This window comes from Uloborus diversus, chromosome 4 (genome assembly GCF_026930045.1).
Source record: "Uloborus diversus isolate 005 chromosome 4, Udiv.v.3.1, whole genome shotgun sequence".
NCBI classification, from domain to species: domain Eukaryota; kingdom Metazoa; phylum Arthropoda; class Arachnida; order Araneae; family Uloboridae; genus Uloborus; species Uloborus diversus.
Genome location: NC_072734.1, coordinates 157411113 through 157438505, shown reverse-complemented (window position 1 = coordinate 157438505; position 27393 = coordinate 157411113). Strand labels below are relative to the sequence as shown.

At 34.7% G+C, this 27393-nt stretch overlaps 2 protein-coding genes across 2 annotated transcripts in view; both read left to right on the top strand.

Annotated features, from left to right (window-relative positions):
* LOC129221224 (astacin-like metalloprotease toxin 5) overlaps positions 1–27393 on the top strand; it is an 89744-nt gene that overhangs the window by 44447 nt on the left and 17904 nt on the right. The gene's annotated exons all lie outside the window — the stretch shown is intronic.
* Positions 773–22401, top strand: LOC129221225 (astacin-like metalloprotease toxin 5). Its single transcript, XM_054855678.1, has 6 exons — positions 773–853; positions 4016–4083; positions 10606–10681; positions 12170–12284; positions 19812–19987; positions 21965–22401. Exons 1-6 carry the CDS (start codon positions 811–813, stop codon positions 22183–22185), a joined length of 699 nt encoding a protein of 232 aa, XP_054711653.1. The 5' UTR covers positions 773–810; the 3' UTR covers positions 22186–22401.

Sequence of the window (27393 nt, the reverse complement as noted above, 5' to 3'; positions counted from 1 at the left end):
TATGTAGGCTCCAGAGCGAAATTCCGTCGAGCTTCGCTTCTCACCGTCTAATTTCTAAAATTTCTCTGAATAAAAAGAAGTATAAGAGCTGATCTCCATGCAAGCTAATTAAGCCCCGTTTGCCATGAAATTTAATGTTTGTTATGGCTTCAGTACTAAAATTTGATTTCTAAAATGAAAACATTTTTTAGCACAGGCGCCCCGATGGGAGGTCAGCGAGACCTCCCAAAAGTTTTCTTATCCGACAAATTTTATCTGAAGATTCAGCAAAATTATTGTCATTAGACAATATGTGGAGTTCTATTCGGTAAAATGATCAACATTCGGCAAAATTTGGAGTTTCATTCGGCAAAATGATCATCATTCGGCCAAATTTGGAGTTTCATTCGGCAAAATGATTATTATTTGGCAAAATTTGGAGTTCCACTCGGCCATTTGTGAATTTCTGCTCTCCCAAAAATTTGAGCTCGAGACGCCGATATAGGTATACTCATTCTCTTTTCTTTTTCTTGGTTTTGAACAATTCTCGTTTGAGAGTCAAAATTCTACCTTATGATAAAACTTGCTTAATATTTATTTTTCCATATTAATGTATTAATGAAGGCATTTTTATGCGTAACTTTTTGAATCGAAGGGACCGATTGCAGTACTTTTATTAATCAGTAGATGGTGATTAGCGGCCAGTTGTAAACTTCCCAAGACAATTTTCTTCCTGTTAGATAATGATAAAAATGAGATAAAAACTCCTATAAATGATGAAGAAAAATGAATACTAATTTGAACGGGAGAGAAGTCTGTTTCCATCTCACAATGATTTCGTTCGTGTTTCTTAGCATTCTTGTGGCTGTCACAGGTAATGTAAATGTCCAACTCTGCTTTTTAAGCATCATCTTTTGCAATGGGTAACGTGGCAATTTTTTTTTTAATGCAAAACTAGACAAATGTGTTACATCGGCAATCCGTTCAATGGAATTATGTCATGTGCTTATCGGCATATCTTCTGGGTTAAAGATCAAGCAAGTCGACGTAGCTGACAGGTGTCTTTGAGTCAGACGCCATTTTAACTTTTTGTAGGTGCACAACTTAACTTGCTCTTAATGTTCATGAAACGCCTTTGCATTTCCCTTCTGTTTCACTTGAAGATATAGCTAAAGTAATAATAAAGAATTGCTGTTTTACGTCCAATATTTAACACATTTACCATTCACTCGCTGATTGGGCGATTCCATTCGTATTGAACAAAAGTTACTATACTCTGTTCAGTGAAAAGTTTGACCGAAACTAAATAAATGGGTTGCAGAAGTTTTGTCATTTTGGAAATTTTTTCGGAAGTAAGAACAGTAAACCAATATGCGCTCTATGTATTTTTCGTCTGCATGGCCCTGATTTGTTATTGTCCACGACAACCAGTGATTGATGGTGCCAAATAGCGCATTTCTTTATTTACATCTATCTTTTCCTTGAACGTAGGATAGAGAGTTTTGTACTTCTTCAAAATATCAACACACTGACATCTCACATGATTTAATACACAAGTCCCAAAAGTCGAAGTTTTATACCTCCCAATGTAATTTTGGAGGGGATGGGCGTCATTTCCAGTCTTTCCAGATTCAAAATGTGACGTTTCTTTGTTAATCTCCGCAATCATTTTTTGCGAAATGGACTATAGACTCCTAATAAAGAAAATTTTTACTCTCACCCTTCCATTCCCCCCTACCTCTTTTGGTTGTAATTATTTTTTTAAATTGCTAGAATAAACTCGCTCAACATTGCACCGTCTGATTTCCCTTTGTTCCGGTCACTTGTGAGAAAAAACTTGAAAGTTTGGTTGATGTCCAAAATGTCATCTACAGATATTTTTATCCGAAATTAATTGATTGCTATCGATCTGGGCTGAGAAAATTGCTTATTAGGCAACAAAAGGTTCTTGTGAAATAGGGTAATTACATCATTGGTTGAAAATAAATACTTTTTAAAATTATGGTTTGAAGAAGCATTACTTTCCAGTCTCCCTAATGTGAAGGCATGAAAAAAATGCCTCAACGTTACTAATAATTTATTCTAATAAATTTAATGTATTGAACTAAATATGACAAAGGCACTTTTCGCAAACGACTATAGTGATGTACTTATTACAATTCATTTTTCTTGGTTCTTTGGTCGTACGAGGCAGTTGAAACTGTTCAGTTTCGTTTACTTCGAAATAACTATAACAAGTGCTATAATTGCATATTTTGAGCTAAATATGATGAAATTATTCGAACAACGTCAATAAGCGAACAAAAAAAAAAAAAAAAAAAAAAAAAAAAAAAGAAAAACCAGGCCGGTTTCAAGGGCATTTGCTCGCTTTGTCAGTGTCTATTTAAGAAGCTTTATCGTTATTGTTACCAAAGATAGCCAAAATTAAGTCTTCAAAGTCGAAAAATTATCAGAGGAGAGACACCTTATCCCTAAAGTTACCATGACCTCATGATCAACGAAAGCCTATTTGAAGGCGATATTCTTGGAGTTGATCCTTATGCACTGAATATAAGCATAGTCTTACGTACTGTACAAGCGGTAGTCAAAACCTGTCAAAAACCAAATGTCAAAACCTTTTGCATATATTGTAAACCCTTACTTATCTGGAACTTATTAAACTGGACTTCGCTTAATCAGCGATTTAGATGGATATACTGTACAAATAGAAGGCGAATTTGCGCAATTTCGAACATTTTAGACAGATCTCCCCATTTCCTTCAATTAATTGTTCAAGAAATGACCACTAAAGTAAGGCAACAAAAGACCAGTACTGTCGTGGGAAGATGAGGCTCAGCAATTTTACATTTTCCTTTTTCATTTCTTTTGAAAATTTGTCCTCTATTATACTTAAGCTTTATCGCACAAGCCTGCTTGTTTGGTTTCCGCTGAAAATAAAGCACGAAAAAATCGTCTAACTCCAACATTTCCCTATTGATAGTACGGAATCCAAAACGTGTTTCTTCAAATACTCAAACAAAAACTCATTTCTGCAGAGTAGCGTTCCAACCAGTAAATGTGTCAAGTGTGGTTATCCTGGACCATCATGTTAAAAGTGGTTTTTCATCTGATGTTTATTGTAAGTAAAATAAGGGGCCATTCATTAATTACGTAAGGATAATTCAGGAAATTTTTGACCCCCCCCCTCATGTAAGGTGACGTAAGATTTTTCAAACCCCTCCCCTCTATTCTTACGTAAGATTCCATTTTGTTTTTCAAAATATCGTTAATGAATTCACTATTATTATATTAAACCTTTTTTTGCAAAGAAATATTTACTAAAAAGTTGGAATCGAGACTGAATGTTTTTCGACAATTTTTTTGTAATGGGGCGATACTAATTAAAATTAAAGCATGCCATACATAGTGCGATTCTTTTATTGTATTTTACACTTTTCATTCTTTGTAAAACAAACAAAAAATAGCTCACCATAATACGTTTTTTTACCTGCCAGACGCAAATGAAATATGATCCCTGCCAAACCACTAGACCACGCGATTTCTAATGTAAAATATCTACTTGGAAAATATTACGTAAGAATGGGCTTGACCTCCCCCCTCCAAAGTAAGGGTATGTAGAGATTTTTCCAACCCTCCCTCCCCCTCTGGGCCCTTACATAATTAATGAATGTCCTCTAATGTACTCACATTATACTTACTATTAATTAATTTTATCTTATGCTATTCTACATTGCATTCTCTTGAATTAAAAATACAATTTTAATTGTGAACAGTAGTTTGTTTATGTACCTTGGCTCAATTCATAGGTCATTTCGTTTAATCCTTACTATCATTAATTTGGACGACCCGGATCCCCTAATAGTCCAGGTTAATGAGGTTCTACTTTATGAGCTTGTTGTCGCACTGCACCCTTCAATGAAGGCTCCCAATGATAATCATTGTGTATTGTTACGAAAACTATAGCATATGTGTATATATATATGTATTTTTTTATTGAGGATTTAAGTATGGTAACAAAATATTTCTGCTCTTATAGCCACTGTCCATGACCCCATGATCAATGAAGGCCTATTTGAAGGCGATATTCTCGGAGTTGATCCTTATGTAAGTATGCATGAGAATTGTGTTTTAAGCATAAGATGAGAGCATCACATATAACGGAAAATAAGAATAAATCTAAATTTGAATTAAGTTGGCGGAATTTTAAAATCAGTGGTAAATATCCTAATTAGATTTCTGCATTTAAAGAATGAATAGTGGTTTCGTTAGTTTCAAAATTAACAAAGGGAATTGAAATAAATAAGAGTTTTTTCTACTTAATGCACTACTTTCATTTTGTTCCAAAACGTGTGACAAAAAATTACTGCTTAGTAGTTATTAGGGCGCTACCGATGGCATTTCTTGGCCGATGGGCCGATGCCGATTGTTGCCCGATTGTTCAAAGAAGGCCGATGGCCAATGCCAATGGCAAAAAAAAAAAAAAAAAGAACCGGAAATAAATTACTAAGATTGTCAGGGATTTGAAGGATCATTTATTCATTTCACTTCATTTCCTTTCTACGAATAGGTAATTGTAATCACAAAAAAAAATCAAATTTCAATTTAAATTTCTATTTTACGATCACCCAATTTGAAGTTCACAAGTATTTTCGGCACATCTGTACGTGCATATGTACCTAAGAACATACAGATGACCGAAATATCCATTTTGAACATCTCCTCAGTTAATTATCGCAAGTTCTCTGGTGATGTCTTCATGTACGTAAATTTGCGTCACTCAAAAACTTCACCGAAATATTAAGTTGAAAACTCATACGTACGTAGTATGATCCAAAAGTTCAAGGACAAGCTGTATAAAACCTTATCCTTAATAGTTCACATTACCGAAGGTATAAAACCTTACCCTTAATAGTTCACATTATCGAAGCACTTGAAGTTCGCTTCGCTCGCTAATCGGCCGGGTCATGTTGCGTGGTCGCTTGGCGCATTAGGAGCTGAGCAAATCCAGTCTAGAATTATTGTTTTAAAGCAACTGTAAATGTAATTCAATGTTTCGGCAAATAGTTTTGAATTCCAAAGAAACTTTTATTTTGTTTTTATCAGAATGAAACATACGACTTTTTCAATTTTTCCTGATGACAATTTTCGAATGTTCCACGTTTTTTTTTTTTTTCGTTCGCGGATGGGATAACTAATTAATAGGAGTTAGTTTCGCAGGCTAACAACTAGGTTACGGTAGCGTGGTTGCTGGGCGAGTTTGGCGATAAACAATAATAGAGTTGCGGACTTATTTTACATTTAAAAGATACTTTGATGTTCTTTTTGCTTATTTGGCGAATAATTTAAATTATAGAACAAATCGCTTCACTCGCTAAAGCGTTATTAAGCAACTGTAAATCTAATTTAATGTTTTGGCGAATAGTTTTCAATTCCAAAGAAACTTTAATAGTTTTTTTTTTTTTTTTTGAAAACGTATGTACGAACTTTAGTTCAAGAAAAATGATCATTTCACATCAGGGGGAGGGGCGTGGATTTTTTTGATTCAACGGACTTCCTTTAAATTCTTAGCACGGGCATCGCCGTGCGGGTACTGCTAGTACTCTGGTATGACAGACAAATAATATAACGTTTCGCCGGACTTAGCTCCGCGTGACTTTTACCCATTCCTAGCAAAAAAAGCATTTGCAGGGTCGCCGCTTTCTTTCTTCAGATGAAGATTAAGCTGCATTAGAGGAAGTTGCGAAAAATGGCTTCTAGGAGTTTCCAAAAATTATACGAACATTGGCAGAAGTACATAGTAGCTCAAGGTGACCCTTTGATGGTAGATGTAATGTGAATTATTCTGGGTAAGGTTTTATACAACTTGTTCTTGAACTTTTGGATCGTACTACGTACAATCTGTATAGGGTTTAGTTACGCTTCTCCTTTTTTTGACTGCTGTATGGTGAAAGAGAAAAAACAACAGCAAAAAAAAAAAAAAAAAAAAAAAGAAGAAAGGGGGGAAAAAAAAAAAGGAGGAAAAACAAAGACACTGTTTAATATCCAATTGGTTTATTTTTTTTAATTGAACATATAACTAAAACTTCAGTAATAATGTAATAATGTAAGGATTTATGTACACTATGCATAGTTTAAAAATATTAAATTATGTTGGTTAAACATTCAAAAAAAAAATTTAATAATAAAAAAAACAATGAAATCGTCAACAAATTGCACAATGAAAGTGGATAGATTGCATATAGATGTTTTATAGTCATAAAATTAAACAAAAAGGGTGACAGATAAATTACAATATTAAATCATAATAGGAATATTTTTATACCTATTTAAAATTTATGAATAGAAATGTTTGCATTTTTCGTAACAGCTATAACAGTGACATAACGTTTCTGCTGAAAAAAGAAATAGCCATGAAAAGAGCGAGGTTCTTAAAACGCAGCTCCAATAAACAAATTCGATATTTTTACCAAGTTAATAATAACTTAATACATATACTACTTGATCTGATGTTTGCACACATAATATTGATCAATTTGATTGTTTAATCTTTTATGAAGCACTATAAACAAGTTCAAATTAACTTTTTCAATTTAACAATAATTTTCTGAAGTTGAAAATTTGCATAACAGAAAATCATTGAAACTTTTTTATATTCTATTATTAAAAATATGATGAAAACAAAAATTAATTTCATTCATTGATTTTATGTATTTTTATAAAAATAGTTACTTACAATAGAAAAAAATCGATCGCTATAAATGATGCAAAAAAGATGGCGCATTACGAACTATAGGTGAAACAAGTATGAGAAATACAATACAAAATGAAATTTCTTGAGCAAAATAAATAATCGCTAAATATTTAAGAAATGCTTGAAACGACGAGGGAAGGGGAGGGGGGTCACCCTCTGATTTTGAAGTAACTCGCAACATTAAGCTTCGGCAGTACGGAACCGCTACCACCAACGCCTCGGAAGAGTTTCTCAATCTACTTCAGCACTTCCGAAGAAAAAATTCAAAAGTCTCTTTGATTTCCGAACTATGTCACCATCCAAAACGTCTTTAATCATTGCCTTACATTAATGCCCTAAATTCTTCTTAAACAATAGAAAAAGTTTGAAAAAAAATAATCTAATTTTATGAATGGTGTTAGTTTTAAACAACTCAGAAGTATAATTAGAGTTTAATTTCAGAATTAGTGGAAAAGGGGGAGGGGGAGAGGGCACGCAAGTGTTCTCGGAAATAAGAAATAGTCGTAAAAAATAGAGTTCAAAATAATCATAAGTTAGTCTCCAATTCGGCAATATATTACCAAATGATCGTCAGTCTCAGACGCTTTATATAATTTTTACGTTGAAATAAGTAATTGATAGCTACACAAAAATGAGTAAATAGGCCTTTTAGAGCGCCCGATTGAAAACAAAAAGGGAAGTGCACAACTAGAACGTGCGCAGGCCCGACATATGAAATTTTAACCTTCTACAGCTTTCCATTATTATGACTTATGAGAGATACATACGTACATCCAGCCGCAAAAAACAACGGAATAATTAACTTGTTTGTTCCTGAATGCAGTATTAAAAAATCTTTCATTGATGACTAAAATAGAAATTCATACAGAAATTTAAGTAAAAAATTTTATATGACTTACTCCCTTTACTTTGTATTAAAAAGAAAAACAGCAAAGCTCCTTCTTTTTTTTTTTTTCGAAAACATCGGCCAATTCCATCGACTTTTCGATGTTTTTTAAGGCCGATGGGCCGATGTTTCCTCCAAGTTAGCATCGGCCGCCGATGCCGATGGCTAAATTGTTGAACCATCGGCGCCGATGCATCGGTCGAGTCCTAGTAGTTATTACTATTGTTATTATTATTATTATTATTATTTTTTTTTTTTGAAATCTTTGAGGGATATATTAACCTTCAATTTTCCCATGTAAAAGGACTTGTTTAACCAAAGTTTAACATAGAAACTTTTAAGGTCTTGTCTTTATGCCACTAAACGTCAATAGCAGATAATACGCTTTCGACGAATATCCCACATCACAATATGTTTCAGCACCAGATAAGAAGATAGTTAGCATAAATCAATGAGATTTTAGGCGTTGATATTTCATGTCCACCAGGGTTGCTCACGAAGGGGGGTGGGGGGTATTACGTCACTGAAATGTTTAGAAAGGGGTTTTAGAGGATTTTTGATTTCATTTTCAAGAGGTCCCGTTCTTGGGGAGACGGGAGGGGGGGATGTTCCGTAGAGGGAGGGTGGCGCCGTTTCTCTTGGAGCGGCTGAATATCTCAGTGTTAATTGAGATTAACTTACAATATTCATAACTAACCCAACCCGGTGGCACGACAACCCATGGGGGCCACGGCCTACTGTGCCCATGGTTAGGTGGTCAGCCGAACGCAGAACCTCCAAGGGTTTAGTTCCCGAGCACTCTTAGTACTCATTTTTTCGACCCGTTGAATGGATGAACGGCTGAAGCAATCATGGCCGACCTGGGAATAGAACCCGGGTCTGCAGCGTGGGAACGCGAAGCGCAACCACTGAGCCACTGGGGTATTCATAACTATGTCATATAAAAAAGCTTCTACATTTTTTTTTCAGTAAAAAAGTTTAGAAAATTCTTTTACAACTTTTCCATTATTAACGGTCTCATGGCACAGAACACTAATTAGATAAACATGTCTAATGAATAGCAATTAGGCAGGTCTAATTTTTTATGCATAAGTAAGACACAACTATAAATTAAACAGATTGAAAATCCTTTTTGTTCACCCGTGAAAATAAAAGAAGTATTTAACTTTCTTCCCTTTTCTAAGGCCCGTCCTCCACCCCCCCCCCCCCCCCACATTGAAAAATTAATGTTTCACGTATAAGTCGGCTATGGGCATTGTTTTCGCTACTTTCCGATGAAATTTGCATTGAGTGTATGCACCCTTTGCCTCCCCCGCCCTGAATAATTCGAAATAACGGGCCTGATGGGGCTGTCCTAGAGTTTCATCAATCAGTTTTGAAATAAACATGTCCGGTGGTGTTCGTTTTTTTTCAAGTATTTCTGCAGAGGTTCTACGAAATTCGCCTCGAAGAACTGAACTAATGGGATTTGAGCAGGACCGTCATTTACGTAGGTCAAGAGGGGGCAATTGACCCTCCCCCCTATGGCTTTGAAAAATCTATGTATTGTATGGGAGTGGTTTTTTTCCCCGTTACAATGTGCATTGAGTATATGCCCTTTGATCCCCCTACAGGGCCTTTGGGGGAATTAAAACTTTTGAGGATACTGGGCACGAACATTATTTGGTGCCCCCAATCTCCCCCATTCCCCTACTATGGTAGGGAAATGGGGGATAATATGGTAAATATGGTAATGTTTTATTATATTCCATTATAAATTGAAAAAGTATTATAATATAAGATGTTTCCGAACTTTATGGTAGCAATAGAACATAAATATCAAAAATATCTCTTATATAATAAATAAAATGTAATAAAATGTAAGTCTTGCAGTGATTTTTAGACTTGGGAAAGAGGTTATAATTTAAATAGAATTTTTTTCCTAGACTTAATATTTGCTTTTGCTAAGGTGCAATATGGTTTTGCTTCATTTTTTTAAAACTTTAGCTACACATTTGGGGCCCCCGAAATGTTTGTGCCCTGGGCCGTGCCCCATGTGCCCATGCCTTAATCTGGCTCTGCCCCCTAGAAAAATCTTTGACTAAATGATCTAAGAGAAAAATGGGCTTTTAAGGGTCTTAGCTCGACTCCTTATTAATCCTGAAACATTTTTAGGTAGAAACCCAGTGCTCTATTGACCACAATTCCATTTCTACATTAAAAAAAAAAAAAAAAAACATGATCTTTTCCTGCCGCACACATCTGTTTATTTCTCATGAAGCTAAGTACCAGTCACTTCAAAAAAGGTCTTTGATCACTTTGTCTTATCACTCTGTTTAAGTCAGAAATTAAAGTAGATAAGACAATAGACAGTAACACATGTAATAGTAGTTCTTTAAACAGTATCTAGTTTTGATGATGTAATTTTCACAGGTAACATTGATTAATGCATTATCACACGTGATTCACACTGCCTGTGTCTCATCATCACACTAATAAATGCACTTTTCCTAAAAGGTTTTTCAGAAAACTGCTTTTCTGAAAAACTGTAAGTAATATTGTGATCAATATATCTTAATTTATATGCTACTTCATGATAATAAACTGAGATCGACAAAAATCATAAAGTTTTAGGTGTCCAGAGAAACGTTTTATGTGCCAGATAAACTATTTCCCAGGAAAATTCAGTGTAAAATGGCGTCGGAAAGAGATTTTTGTTCTAAAAACACTAGTCCCCATGGTATGTTTTATAGTCCCGGGCGACCTGGGGCCCAGGATTGGTCAGACCCTTGTAATAAATCGGTTCAAGAGCCATACATGTCAAATATTGTCATTTTTAACAGACATTATGATTGCAAATACACGAACTACTTTTTTCAGCAGAAAAATTAATATTCGATTTGGTTTACATGTAACACTGCAGAATCTCTTTTAGCATTCACATTAAATACAATGTTTTGTTTAGTTATTTTTTTTATGTAGATGTACTATATATTTCTTCATTTTTAAGGACAGAAATGCTATTCCTAATGATAACCAACGATGGCCTGGGGGAGTTGTTCCTTACGTTATTATGTCAGATGTCGGTGAGTGTTCCAAAATTTTCAGGATAAAATTTTATGGTTATTAATTCAACTTTTCTGTAAACAATACATATATATATATATATATATATATATATATATATATATATATATATACCAAGGAGACAAAAGCTATATGTAAAAAAAAGTTAAACAGTTAATCAATACGACGTTTTCAAAAAATCAGAGATGATGAGGAATGTTTAGTGAAATTTATTGTAAAAAATGTAACAGCTCACTAACTTTTTTATGAGATAAAAAATTAAAAGTAAAAAATCGTACCAACGTGCCCCATCTCCCCCTACAGCACTTTGAGGGCGTCTGCTCACCAACTTAGTATCTAAACTTACTTTTAAGGATAATTTTAATAAAAAACTTCATATTTCTTCTCTGAGTACCCACGAATTCGTTTCAAACATAAATTTTAAAAGGGATCTTTTCTTCCGGTGATGAAATGCTACGAAAATCTTATTTCTTTCGAACCCACGATAAAATTCACTTTGCGACATAATGTGAGATGTAACCTATCCAAGAGGCAACTATCATCATTATAATGGGGTCGTTTCCAAAATTTTAAAAGTATTTTTTTTCTATAAGGGCATGCTTTAAAACACAGGATTTAACCATTTTTTAAATAATTTGACCGAAGTTTAGTGTTTTTAAAAAATTACATTAATCGGTGCACTTTCATTGTTTACGCTTCTGCCTATGACATCACAAATGATTAACTGTCATTCACTGTTGCCATTAGCAGAGCGAAATATTTAATTCGTATCTTTACTCACGTGTACTGGCAAAGATATGGTTGATAGCAAGCGTAGAGCGCAATATTTAATTCGCTTCTTGATTATTATAACGTGGAAAAGCGGTAGATAGATCATCACCTTCTATATAACTATATGTAGGAGGTGGTGGATAGATGCGGCAAAGTATATCATTTGTGACGTCATAAAAACCACGCCTTCTTTTCAAAAGACAGACATTTTGAAAAAAAAAATAAATAAATAAAATAATATAAATTAAACGTTGGGAAAATGAAAGTTATTTCTTGCTCCATGTTATTATTATTATTATTATTTTTATTATTCTTTTTTGCTTATTCTATCAATTTCAGTAACTAAAAGTAGTACTTTTGACTGAAGGAAACAACTCTATTGTATTTTAGATGGGCATGATCATTTTTCTGCAAAAACAAACCACTTTAAAAGACACCCCCCCCCCCTCCCCCAAAAAAGAGCTTTTTAAAAAAAATGTAAGTGATGATATTTTTGAAATTAGAGCCAAGTTCACTTTTTTTATGAGTTTTTTTTTCTTAATTCCTATAAGTAGAGCTACAATTTGATAAAAATACCCCCCTCCCCAAATTTTTTGTTCATCAGTGTAATCGATGTTTTTTAATACTAGCATTTCTCTGAATTATATACATTTTTGTATCTACGATAAAATTTTTAAAATATTTTCCCCTGCTAATATTTACTTGTTTGTTTTCAGAACATTTGAGAACTTCCATTCAATCGGCCATGCGACATATCGAACAAAATTCATGTGTACGTTTCGTTCAAAGATCAAACCAGCAAGATTACATAAAAATCTTTTCTCACACTGGGTAATTATTTTTGTTTAAAGAAATCTAATTTTATTTTCTATAAGAAAACTATGTTTTAGCATTGCTCAGTAGCACAAAAATAAAGATTAATTTTGCACCAATTTTAGAATTTCTTCCAAGAGATATTTTGCTTTAATTTTTAGATTTTGTGCAGTTTTAAATTATCGTATATTTAGCTAGCTCGGTTACTTTTAGTTTTTAGTCGTTATTTAATTACTTTTCCAATTTCCTACTATTAGTCTACACTCCCCTATATGTATTTATATATCCTGTTCAAATGTTCAATCGTTAATAAAAAAAAACTTCTTATTCATCGACTTTAAGTTCAAGTGCATTTTTTAAAACTTGTAATGGATAAGATTTGATGCTAATAGTTTTTTTCAAATATTAATTTATTAATTAAAGGAAAATGGAAAACTACAACGAAATTCGCTTTCTATTTTGCCACAAAATATTTTGATTCTGTCATACGTATATACATATTTATATTAATTGTAATTATTCAAGAAAAAGTAACTAAAATAACTTTTTTCTTTGTTGACCTAAGTAGGAATTGACTTATTTGTTTTTTATATTACTTGTTTTAAAGACACACTAAGCAGTCTACAAATCTTTTTTCCCCATAACGCTTCTGCTATACGTAATAGTTATCCATTTATCATGACGTTATGCAAAAGTAAAAATCCTTACAAAAACCGAAAAAAGTCTAGACTTCACATTAATTTGCTACAAAATGCAGTTGCGCTTTTGCTCAATTTATTTGCACGGGTATGATATTTTCCGGCAAAAATTTGCACTTTATTTCCAGAATTTTGAACTTTGGCTTTCAGTTATCGAGATATAAGGTCTTAAAGTCTGCCAAAAGTGTAATAAAAGTCGCCAAATTTAAAGATTTGGCGAGGAATAGAAGTTACCACCCGACTTCACTGTTTGCATGTAGCAGGACATCCATATGCAAACCGTGGGAAAGATATCTTTCATTTCGCACCAAAAACTCGCTAAAGTTTGCAACTTTTCTCATATCTCGAAAATAGGGACAAGGGCACAAAATTTTTGCGCCCAAAGACGCATAAAATATTATTTATTCGATTATTTCTCCATCGTAAGGTTTCCTGGTTCTGTTACATTATGTTCAGGGACTGATACATTATCTTCGTATGTGGTTAGAATTTGAAATAGTTAGCGTCTAACAGACTACCAGACTGACTATCACAGCAAAAGCGATAAGACTGCCGCTCATCTAATTTCTTGTCTTCGAAAACTTTTATCGAATATGTTATCGTCTGTCTACAAGAATCCGTGTAGTAAAAGATATACGTACATTTTGCCTCCGGGGATAAATAAGAGAGAACATTTTTTTTTCAATTTTTCAAAAATAATTAAAAACTAGAAAGTTTAAACAAACGGCAAGTGGTTGTTGGACAATTTCATACGTGAAGGATGCAAAATAATAGTTAATGCAATTACTGCACAGTTACGTTCATGAAAACGTAGTTTTTTTAAAAAAAATCCCTTTTAGTCCAAGAGCCCATGAGTGCCAGACCTACGTCATAGTCAGGGCCGTCGCTAGGTTAAAAATCTGAGGGGGGTGTACGCATTTGGCGGCCTCTTAATTGTTTCAAACGCATGTTCCAATATGCAGAGAGAGAGAGAGAGAGAGAGAGAGAGAAGATTCCGCTTCTGGTTTATCAGGGATAGTCATATTAAAGAATAATATTGAATCAGAAATAGTGGGTGTCGGAGGGCTACCTCCAGGAATTTTTTCAAAATTGAAGATATAAAAACGCAGTTTTAGACTATTTTAAGTTGGGGAGGAAGGAGAGAGTAGGTCCAGGCAGGGCCGCAAAGTCCCTATGTGCAAGGTCGTGCGGCGCACGATGGCGCCAGAGTCAAAAAGGAGCCAAGCTCTACGAATGAAAAATGTTCCGAATGGGAGGAAAACGTTTCCAAAACAAAAAATAAATAAATAAATAAAATTGAACTTTTCATTATATCTATAAAAGTAGCGATGAAATTATAATGCTCATTAAAACAAGCAATCCTCCTTGCTGCCTATCTATAAGGAAAAATTATTGTTTTTTTCCGTCTAAATATGCTATTCAAAAGCGTAATGTTTTACACTTAAAACACATGATTCTAATTAATCCATACATTAGCATTTTCTGCATATGTGGAGCCATGAATGCTATTTCGGTATTTCTATAATTTCACACAAGGTTGAACATACGAAGCAGCGCAAGAAATTTGCTATTCCCTATTTTGGTTCTTGCGATGAATATGCTAGATTATAATTCGTGGAATATGTCTTTTTGTGATTTTTAACTATTGTTCGTGGTAATATCACTGCAGCATGTTATCATACATTAAAAACTACGGTAAGCACATTTACATATTATTTACTTGTGCGTAATATGCATATATTTTAGACAATAATTTAGATTAAATTTTTATTTCCGAAAACTAACGACTTGACATTAATTACTCAATTCCTCCACCCCCTTTTTCTTCAGCTATTTGTGTACTAGTGGTACCCGCACGGCTTTGCCCGTAGTAGAAAATTAAAAGGTCATTTGGTTCGCCTGTATATTTGCAAATAATGGATGACGAATTTCTCGCCTATTAGCTATATTCATTTGCTTGCCCCTGTTACGGTTTCATGTTATGATAATTTCGTAATTTATTCGTCCACGTTGTGACAATTTTCTCGGTAAAATGTTCTTAAAATTGGAAGAAAAAAAGAACAAAGTCCAATTTTCAAAAAATCACTCCGATGTGTGCACCCTCATGTTACAAACTATTTTTGTACTAAATTTCATTAAAATCGACCGCTATGCGCCTCACAGAGATCCTGACAGAGAGAGATCCAGACATCCAGTTTAAATTGAATAAATAGCTTTGGACAATGTGTTTGTTTTAGATATTAAATTCAATGCCTTTTTAACGATTTCGTATTTTAGAATTATTCGTTCTACCCGCAAGTTTCAGTTTCAGATTTTAAGGTGGAATATTCTCTACAATATTATCCTTCAATTTATAAACATAATCAATGCCCTCCTGTTCCGTTGCTCAACCAGAGGGGGGTAGGGGTCCACAGGGCACCCCTCTGGTTGCACCGCCCCATGGCCTCCCAACCCTAGGCTTAGTTGAATGTTTTTCAACTAAGATGAATTAAAAATATTTACTATTGAAAGGGGGGGGGGACGCGTCTTTGGAAAACAAAGTGATTTTAATAAGGACAAAATAATGATGTTGCGGCAAAACTTTAATTTCTTTTCAGCTAATTGGTCAGCTACTCCCCCTCCGTCCTATTTCTTTTCTTTTTCATTATTGTTTTCATTTTTTCTAGTTTGAAAAAAATAAGTTAGAATAGCCTCTGAACCACTTCTCCTAATATCCTGGAATACTGCCTAGGTTTTTAGGACTTCAATTTTGAAAAATTTTCCAGGGGAGAGCTCCAGAATTTCCTTCTTGAAAAAATCTTTAAAGTCGTCTACAATTGCGTTTATGGAAGTTCAATTTCGAAAAATTGAAGAGGCGAAAAGGGGAATTGATTTCTATTTATTTTTCAAAAAAAAGAAAAAAAAAATCGAGTAGAATCCCCGAGTTCCATCCCTCATTCTAACGTCAATAAATATGGCCTATAATCACATTTTAAGGCTTCAACTTCTATAAGTTCCTGCCGAGCCCCTTGTACCATTTTTTCCAATAACACCATCAAAGACCGTCTAAAATTGCGTTTTTCGAACTAAAAGTTTCAAATATTTTACGGGGAGAACCCCCGAACCCCTCTTATTAAAAGAGATTTTTTTTAATTTCGCTACTGCTCCTGTCGTCATGTTTTGACATTCATAAAAGTTTTATTAACTGTTCATCACTTAGAGATTAGATAGATATTTAAAGCGGCTTTATATAACTTAGATATTAAAATAATTTCTTCTTCCAAAACGCATTATTAGCATATCAGAGGAGCTGCTGAACTCGGAATAACTTCGAGATATGAAGTAAAAACGTACACCATATTGCGAAATTAAATATTCACACATTATTATTATTATTATTATTATTTTTTGTATAAATTGAAAGCCAAACTTTTTTTTTTTTTATTTGTCTACAAAATCTTCCTCCAGGCATTAACTATATTTTCCTCGAACGCTAGAGCATAAAGGCGCTCAAAGGACATTTGCACGACGGCGCCGATCAGGCTTGGCGCGGCCCTGGGTCCAGGAAACCCTCTCCCGATAATTTTTCCAAATTTAAGTTCCCAAAACGGAACTGTACGTAATGATTGATTATGTTCAGGAGAGAGAGGGGGTCCGGGGGTTCTCCCCCCGAGAATTTTTCAAGATTGTTATTTGAAAAACGCAGTTTTAGACGATCTATGGTGATGTTAAGGGAGGAAGAGACTCGGGGATATCCCCCGATATTTTCCCAAAATTTCAAACTGAAAGCATGCAACTGTGAATGACTTCTGACTGTGACAAGTAAAGGGGGGTCCGGGGGCTCTCCCTCGGGAAAAGTTTGAAAATTATAGTTCGAAAAATGCAGTTTTAAACGAATTATGGTGATATTAAGGGAAAGAGAGATGCGGGGACCATCCCCCCCCCCCGAAATTTTTTGAAATTGAAGCCATAAAAACGCGGTTGTAGGCTTTTTTTATGTTGAAATGTGCACCGTCAGTTTCTTGAAATTAAAGCTCCGAAAACGTAATTTAAACCAACCTTCGTTGAAAGGGAGGGGGGGGGAGGGAATTTTGAAGGGGCTCGCGCACAGAAATGTTTTGTAATTGAAGCACTAAAAGCGGGATTTAAGACGTTTATCGATGGTGTTGGCGAGAGAAAGAGAGAGAGAAAAAGGAGCATTCTGTAGAAAACGCAGTTTTAGAAGATTTTTGGTAATGTTAATGGGTGGAGAGATTCGGAGTCCTCCACTGGCAAATTTTCAAAATTGAAATTCAGTTAACGCAATAGTGGGCAATTTTCAATACTGTTAGAGGAGTAGGGAGTTTAAAAGATCTCCCCCGAAAAATTTAATTAGATTAATTATTAGATAAATTTAAATTAAAGCCTTAACAATGAAATTTTTGAAGAACTTCGGTTACATTAGGAGAAGGATAGGTTCGAGAGACCTCAGGAAGTTTTTTTAAATTAAGTCCAAAAGACGACATTTATTCCTTGAATAATGATGAATGAGTAATTGAGAGGAGCTTTTATCGGAGGTTACGTTGGGAGCACTTTCAATGTTTTTCGATATTGCAGTCCTAAATACTCATGTGTAGTAGGCCATCTTTAATGACGTTAGGCCGGGTTGGTTTTTAAAAAGCTAAGTTTTAAAAACTCACATCCTTTGGGCTTTGAGGCTTTTTTTGGCTTTGGGGACGTAAAAAGAACGGTTTGGAGTTCCCCGCTCTTCCCTAAGTTTGGCTATATCCCTATCTTCATTCTAAATTTTAATTAATGATAAAAATATTGTATCAAGACTTTCTTTCAATTTTCCTTTGCCGAAAACGATTTTTTGCTTGAATTTTCCATAGTAAAATTTTCAACTTCCAGCCTAATATTTTTGTTTCCTTGAAACATGAGTCTGCGGCCCCAGAAAAAGAACTTTTAACATTTTGAACGAATGAGGTAATTTTCTGCGATACCTTAGGTCTTGATTCCACTTCATTTTATTTTAAATATGCCTTCTGCATCTCTTGACCAATCTTTGATTTGCTTACGATTTTTACATTCAACCATTTAGAACTTCTAATGTGAGTATTCTTTGCAATACTTTTAATCTCTCTCTGCATTAACTGTTTTTTTTTTTTCTATTTGAAATATATTTCGGCGACCCATGCATTTTTCTTCACTTAACAATGATATGCAGGACATATTTTTCATCAAAAAAAAAAAAAAAAAAAAAAAATACATATGGGAATGTTTCGGCGGCCCCAATCAAGCTATCCTATTTATTTATCTTTTTTCAATGAAAATTGAAAACCTTTGGTTTGTATAACCAGGGCCGCCGAGAGACAAAGCGTGAACCACGTTAGTTTTGTCGCCGGTTCTCCCTCTCATCATGCTAATTTTACTCTATGCACTATACTTTAATTTGAGTCGGGTCCATAGTTTCCGACTAGCCAGACATACCCACTCTGCGGCCGCGGTCTAGTGAATAGTGCACTGATACTTTTTTTTGTGGTAAAATATGTTCGAAGCGTACATTTCCGCGGCCCTTACTTAGATAATCTTAATAAAAGAGTTTCATGGATGTTCCTAAATTGTATTTTAGGATTACATTTTCTATTCAAATTTTCAGAAAAATGCTTTTTGTCACTATTATTTTAATTGTTCAGTTATAATTATTATTATATTTTTTTAAACAACGAAGAGTTTCCCCTTTTCTTTGTTTTTCGCATCGCTAAAATGAAATTGGCGGCCCCACTTCATAAAAACTGGGAGGGTGTAGCACCCCCCCACACCCCCCCTTGGCGTCGGCCCTGGTCATAGTATAAAAGCCCAAATTTTTTCTGCGCAGGCAAACTACAGCAGGTAAGAAAGGTTCGCTATTATTTAAGCTGAGTCGAGCAGGATGTGGCAGGAAATAGGTAGCAAAGGTGCATAAAGTTGCTGCAAAAACTAAACATCACTGATTCATTTCATGTCACGTGACTGGTGGTCCCCATCCAACCATCTCCGGTTTGGAGGACGTTTTAGAGGGGTGCACAGACATGGCTTTGAAACTACGCTACGCACATTTTCAGCTTCCAAGACACAAATTATAAGAATCTATAATGCCTCAAAAGAAAAACAATAGGCTCCAAATGGCCTCCAATGGGGGATTAGCCCAAATACGGTGGTTCGTTTCACAAAGCTGATCCGCCATTATATGGAGCCCTTTTTTTTATTGATTTTAGATCCTTAGAATTTGGATCTTGGAAGCAGAAAGTTTGTATGGGTTAGATTTGTAAGGCATGCTGCACCTCCATAAAATTTCGTTCAAATCGGAGATGGTCGGGTGGAAACCACGAGGTCACTTGACATGAAATGACTCAATAATGTTTAGTTTTTGACGCACCTTTGCTACCTATTTCCTGCCAAAGCTTGCGCGACTCAGCTTAAATAATAGTGAACCTTTCTTACCTGCTGTAGTTTGCTTACGCAGAAAAATTTTCGGCCTTTATACTATGAGGTAGATCTGGTGCTCACTGTCTCTTGATCTATTATTAACAGGACAAAGATGAAAAAATTCTGAAAATATTTTATTTTTCAGTTTTTATGCGCATTTTTAGACTTATGATGGAGAGGAAAGTTCGAGTTTGACCAAACCGAATCTTTCTTTTCGCTCGATTTTGACCAAAGTGCGCTATAGATTTCTCCGATCTTTGAAAGTATCGCCCATTTCAATAGATGTCTAAAATTTTTGTCTGAAAAGGAAACCGAGCATTTTTGAGTATTAGGAGGGTAGAAACAAAAAACTTCTCTTGATTTCAAAAAATATAACTCATAGCAGATTTGAAGTTACTTTTATCTCTTCTACCCCTTTTAGGTGCTACTCTCATTGGGGTCGCATTGGCGGCGAACAACTTCTGTCTCTAGCTGGCGGTTGTGAGCCATTTGGCACCATTGTGCACGAGCTTCTCCACGCCATTGGCTTTGAACATGAGCACAACAGATCTGATCGAGATGATTACCTCACCGTAAACTGGCAGAACATAGAAGAGAGTAAGTAATTTTCCGTGTCTGTCAGTTTTTATGTCCAAGCAAAAAAATTATTGCCTGTTCGTATTTTTCACCCCCGATATAACAAGGGGTTATGAGTTTGAAATGTCTGTGTACATGTGTTCTATATGTGACACCATAGCTTCTCAATGGATGAATCTATTTTGACAGTTTTTTTTTTTTTTTGTTCGAAACTTGATCGAAAGTGTTCTTATAGCTACCTACGCCTTGTATTTGAATGATTTTAATTACCAAAGATATCAATTAAAAATGTTGGAACGTTGCTATTTCTGAAATTTTTGAAGTGAAGCTTGCTTGCATATTCAAAACAGTAGTACCAATGGAAATATTCTGCTTCTGATGAAATTTATTTGGATCTTTCAAGTTGTATAGAAATCGGGTTCCAACCTTTGTTAGCAGATCTTAAACACAACCTAAGCTTATATTCACGCGATTGGAAACGATGTCATTGTTGGCCGACAAGGAAAGAACACTCAATGATTTAAAATTTTTATACGTTTCCAGTTTCTATTTGTTCACAAGAAAAATACTTGCAATTCACTTAAGTATAAAGGAAAGGCTTTTAAAAGAATTTTGAATTTCCCTCTTGAGTCTGTTTTTGCCAGTAGCAAATTTCACTAGCTATGAGAATATTTCTTTATAAAACAGGCCTTCTTGAAATGCTTCCAAAAAAAAAAAAAAAAAACAGCCAGCAGACACCATTAGGAGAAATGTGGGGAGGCCCAACTGTATTACTTTGAAGGCATTAGGTTTCCAACGCTCCATATTTACTAGTTTTCCTCTCTTTGGCCGAAGGTCGGATAAAGTTTGTATGGATTAGTTTCAATGGCAAATGCGAAAGTCGGTTTTGTTCGACCTCTGCCGAAGGACGGATACTTATTTTTCTAATAGACTTCGTTTTTGTAATTCACACGCATACACACATACACACTCACCGAGCTGCATTAAGTATAGATTTGATAACAAGACGCTTGATCTTGGAGTAGCTACTTAATTTTTGGGTTGAAATAGGATATATTTTTATATTGCCACAATGCTAATAACCGTTATTGGCAAAGCAAACCGGTTTTACTCATCCCCATTTTATCACATGGAATCGTTTAATCCATTACCCATCAGAAGTTATCTTATCAGAGACAGATCTGTCTATTATTTTATTTTAAGCTTTCAAACTTTTTAAATCCTTTTTTTAAATCCACCATCGTATATGTGCAGTAAAATCCTTCTAATGCGGACACTAAAGGGACAAATTTTTTCGTCCACAATTGAGGGGTGTCTGCAGGACAGGGGTTTAATAATGTTAAATGCATTGGAATCGGGGAATTAAAAAATGTCCGTATAAGAGGGGTATCCACACTTGAGGGTTGTCCGTTAGGAGGGGTTTTACTGTATATAAAACATGTCACATGAAAGTCTCCACTACGTATAAATAAAAATATCAAGATAAAATAAATCTCGGTAGGCTTTCATTGAGAAGTTTGGAAGCAGCATCTTCCAGGGTGGCTACTGTTGTTATCTCCCTCCCCCGCCCAACAGATGACAGTTTCTCCTAACATTCGTACTAATTTTGTAGTAAGCATTTTGATGGCAAAGCATGGTATTTTGTAGTCTTACTACAAAGTACCATGCTTTGCCATCAATCTTTGAGTTGAACCGCACCATTGCTGCGGTCGCTCATCTGGTTTGCTAATTCTGCATTTGCTACCAGTTTGTTTGGCTCTCTTGACTCCCTTAAGAGGTTTTACGCCTCCAGGTCATGTGATTCCTATTCCGGGCTGATGAGTGCTAAAAAGCACGAAACTACAGTCCTCGGATGGAATAACTGAGCTGGTGGTGTATTTTAAGTATTCGTACTAATTGTCTCCAAACTGTTAATTTTTTTACTAACATCCCTTTGCATCTCACTGCCTATTATATAAAATATCTTTTTTGTGTGTGATAAGTACTTTTTCCTTTCAGAATGGTTCTACGCGTTCAGGAAACTTGCACCCAATGAAAACAGACTTCTCACCGGGTTCGACTTCAGTTCCATCATGCTCTACGGCAGCAATTCCTTCGCCAAGCAATGGGGGAAGTACAGCATGGTGGGTAAAGACGGAAGGGTTTTGCAAGAGGTTTACGACAAGAAAGCCATGTCACAGTCCGATGCTGACAGGATCAGGAAACTGTACCAGTGCTAGACTAACTACATGGAATTTCAAAGAAAAAAAGAAATGAAGAAGGAATGATAATATTTTCTTGAGTGCCCCATACAAAACTGATAGAATTACGAACAGTATTTATAGCTCTAGTCCTAAAATCACTTATCAATTGTCATGGCTGTTTTACATCTGTTTAGTGCCAATAACTAGAAACTTCTAGTTGCATTAAAACCCTTAATAAAACCGAAACTGCGATTGTGTTCTAATTTCTTTTTACACCACGCCAACATAAACCACTTTGTGTGTTATTGTTAAGTTTGCTACAAGTTTAGAAATCAATATTTTACTCACTTTCTGTTCTCGAATTAGCTTGAAACTCGGTAGGTGACCTTATACTTAATAACAGTTCGATATTCATTAATTGACCACAAATGCTTATTTTATTCCAGTTTTAAGCAAGTTTTTCAGATAAATTTACAAATACGGAGACGAAAAACTGTCCACAAACTTAACATTTTTGTTTCATTCAAAAACTCTGATTTTTCTGAGTGAAGTAAAATTTATTAAAAGTTCAAAAGTTATTAAAATGAGAATAGTAATTGTTTTTCACTCACACAATTTAATTTCAAGCTAACGTCTTTATTTACCTTAAATCAGAAAAAGCGGACAATATGTCTGAAGTTTTAAAAAGTAAAAAATGTGGAAAATCACACTGATACGAGAAAGTAAAAAGTTATATATATATATATATATATATATATATATATATATATATATATATATATATATATATATATATATATATATATATATATATATATATATATATATATATATGTGTGTGTGTGTGTGTGTGTGTGTGTGTGTGTGTGTGTGTGTTCTTTTTTAAAACTACTATTTTTTTCTCAGAGATTTCTAAGCAAATTCTTTGAAAAAGAAAATATTTTGGTTGTTTTACTTTTCAGAGCTATTTTTTGTTATCTATTCAGCATACACTTCATTCTAAAATATTTTTTTTCTCTATATATTAGTACAGTAAAACCTGTAAAGTTGACCACCTGTCTATGTTGACCGTTTTTGTCAGGAACGGAATTAGTCCTATCTCATATAATGAAGGAAAACCTCTGTAACTTGACCACCTCTCTATCTTGACCACCTGTCTATCTTGACCACTAATGTTCGCCAAATTTAGTTTGGAGTATTGTAAGAAACCCTTTGTAAGTTGACCACTTGGTTTATTTACTTTTTTTTTTTAACTTTCTTCAGCAAATTATTTTATTATTTATTTATTTGTTATTATTATTATTTTCACAGCTTTCCAAGAATTTTGTTAAGGCTTTGATGACAGAACAGCATTTTACTTACTAAACCCAGCAGAATAAAGCTTTATGCTGCTCTTTATTCTCCAAACTTGTTTTTCATTTGTTGTTCTATTTGAGATAGAGTACAGTAAAGTCTTTTAGTAAAGTGAATAAGTCTTAGTGCTAGTTTTTTTTTCTATTTTTTCTTCAATTTCTAGAGCCGTTAGCCCCTTTAAGGACGCGGGCCTCTTGCACTGCGGGTTCGCAGATCTGAGCTTGCTAATGAGTAAAGTTAAATTTTTCTGGTGCGAGGGATTAAGAGAGAGGACATTTTGATTTTGCCTTTATAAACTGGTACAGTCGAGCTTGTTGTTCTTTGTGCTATAAGTTTTACATAAAAAGGTTTCAAAAAGAAAGTTAGCTCAACTTGAGACTAATAAAAAGTATGAAATATTAAAATTAACTGAAAATGGAAAAAGCCAGAGAATATTAGCTGGCATATATGAAATTTCTAAAACTAAAGTGTCTAATATAGTTAAAAAGAAGGACAAATTAACAAAATTATTTGAATAGTATTTTTAATTATTGTTTCACTTTCAATAATCTTAAACAATGAAAGTGAGTTGAACAGAAAGAGTAAGGGTGAATTCCTCAAAAAATGAATACGTGGTGCAAGAAGTGACAAAAAAAAAAAAAAAAAAAAAAAAAATACCGCTCTTTATAAGTTGACCACCTGTCTAAGTTGACCACCAAAGCACTGCACCGCGAGTGGTCAACTTACACAGGTTTCACTGTATTTGCATTTGTTTTCAAAACTGATTTACTTATACGAATAGGAATAATGCATAAAATATGTAATTTGGAGAAGGACACTACAGTAAAAATGGAAACTTCTAAATGGTCACATACATTATTAAAGACGTCATTAGTAGCGTTCCAAAGATATTGCTGTATCGTATGCTGTTAAGCTTCCGTGTAATTCCGTCGCCAATTGCAATTCTCAAAATGAATAAATTCTGTAAAAGTAGCTTTTGTACCAGTGCAGTGATAGTACAAAGAAAACAACCCAGTTTCACGCGCTGCCCTCCTGAAATTGGACGCACATCGCACAAGGCGTGTATCGCGACGCCGCGCCGCAGGTATATAATTGGCCAGTGAAGCAGGACAGTTTGAATGTCTCAAAGTTCATTTTCTGCAAACACGTGGAGGTTTAAGATTGTTATCATTGTTATTTCTTACTAGTGGTACCCGCACGGCTTTACCCGTAGTAGAAAATTAAAAGGTCATTTGGTTCTGCTGTATATTTACAAATAATGGATGATGAATTTCTCGCCAATTGGCTACGTTCATTCGCTCTCCCATTCCGCGTCATGATAATTTCGTAATTTACTCGTCCATCTTATGATAATTTTGCTCCGGAAAATGTTCTTAAAATTGAAATGGAAAAAGAACAAAATCGAATTTCCGAAAAATCGCTTCGAGGCACACATTCCCACGCTACAAACTAACTTTGTGCCAAATTTCAGGGAAATCGGCCGAACGGTCTAGGCACTATGCCCGTCACAGAGATCCAGACATCCTGACAGAGATACTTTGAGCTTTATTATTAGTAAAGATTTGACATTTATTGCTTAATTTGGAGAACTAATCCGTGGTACAACATGCGTTAAGAAATAATATTATTTCACAAATGCGGCAGTGAGAAGCAAAGGGATGTAAGAGGCAAGATAAAGAATTTGGATGTAACCAGAAGAAATAGTAGGGGAACCTCTCCTCTGTCTCGGGGCAATAGGTAGTACTAGCAAGCATCTAGTAGCGTTGCTAGGTGCTGCTCTACAGCATGATTTAGAGAAAAAAATCAATAAAAGTCTACCTAGGACGTTATCCTTTAACGTGTTTTACTCAAAACTTGAAAATGTCCACTTACATCCCTTTGCTTCTCACTGCCTCAAATATTGTGACCGAGTAACTTCTATGCAATGATTGCTTTGCAATCATTTCAATGGCAAGGGTGAAAAGGTTTAGGAGACAGGTTTCTCCATTAAACTTAAAGAATAAAGTAGCAACAAGGCCTCGGAGACAAAGGGAAACATTAAATGAGATCTAGTGATAGTTACGCGTAATCCACAACGTTCTGCAATGAAAACTGTATCCACAGATACCGTCGATGTTCTTGTCTGCATGCTGCATAGATTCGAAATATTCCTAATTGCGTAGAACTGATTTCTAAAAATTTCCTTCACGATAAATTCTTTCCAAAAGTTCAACAACTTTTTTCAGTGCACCAATTTGTATTTTTTTCTAAATTCGGAGTACCGGTTCTCATATTTTACTAAAAACAGAGTACCAATTCTTAATTTAACCGAAATTACCAGAATTGGTTCATAAAATGTCTTCAACTATCAGTGCTGGTTCTGACATTTAGAGTTTAGAATATTGGATTTTTAATTCTATGAAGTTCCAAGCACCATAACATAGATTTTCCTTGCCTACAGCTCCGGATCTGGCCTAAATTCCTCCTTAATGTTTCCCAAATTTAGAATACCAGTTTATAATTTTTTTTTAAATTTATGGTGATGGTTCCTGCTTTTACCTAAATTCAAAGTAGGGAAGACCGGGGTTAGTTGTGCCAGGGGCAAGTTGTGCCATCGAGACTCTTGACTGAACCAATAGGTTTCAACCAGGGCCCGATCAAGCCAAACTGGTGCCCAGGTCCTGAGTAGAAGTTGGTGCTCCCCCCCCCTCCCTTATGAGAAAAACCACACAATTTTAAAGTCAATGTTTCATACTAGAAACCTAATATACTAGAAAATACATTTTAAAGGAACATTACTATTTGAAAGGAAAACTGGGATTTGAATACCAAACACTTGATAGTCACCATACTAATCACATTTAAAATTGCCTTACCTTAAGACGAAAAAATGTTAAAAAAACAATTTAAAACTGCAAAAAAAAAAAAAAAAAAAAAAAATCTTATTAATTCTGACATCAAGCTTTAAAAAGGTTTCTTTCTGGTTTTAACAGAAGCAAATGTGTCGATCAAATAATTGGAATTTATGTTTGATAATTTTCAATGGTCAATAAGGAAAACGTCTGTAAATTATGAGAATTGATACGTAAATTGAGAGAACAATATAAAATTGAGAAACACAGCTTCTCAAATGATTTTTTATTCTTTTCAAAAATGAAAAGGAACGTTCACCGGAACAGCTGCTGATAGGCAAGGTAAGAAGAAGCTGCAGGGCTGAATTCACATTCGCAAATGTATGTGTAATGTTTAGTGATCTTATCCTTGTTAAACATTCTCCAGGAGAAGGGTTACCTCTTGCAAAAATTTGAAAGTGTGTTAATTCTTCTGGAAAATGTTCATCTATGTCATCCGAGTAATTATTTTGAAATTCCAGAGCTAAGGAGCAACGACTTCTTTACGCGAAATATTTTTAACTTTATGAGGTTTTAAGCTGATTTTTAAAAATTTTTGAGCCCCCTCTCCCTTAAAGTTGAGTAAAAGACAAATGAGCTTAAAAAAAAAAGAAAGAAAAAAATGAAGTAAAAGTAAGTGAATTTAGGCTAGGCTATTTTGGTGCTCCTAAATTTGTGGTGCCCAGGTCCGCGGACCCGCCGGACCGTGCGTTAATCAGGCCCTGGTTTCAACACCTGTCGCGTCATGTGAGTTTGCAGGTTGATGGTCTCAGTGTTTTGTGTAAGTTTGGAAATATAGCGTTGGATTGTTTTCAAGATAAAAATATTTATTGTGTTTTCTCCAGTTAAAGTAAATTTTGTAAAAAAAGAGCATACCTTAAACTACTTCTCCACATAATCTCCAAGCAAATTTAAGCATTTGTCCTAACGTGTGACGAGTTTTTGTATTCCAGCGTTATTCCTCCGCCGCCAGCCGATTGAAATACGTAGTCATGCTTTGTTTAAGTTTTTCATCGCTGTC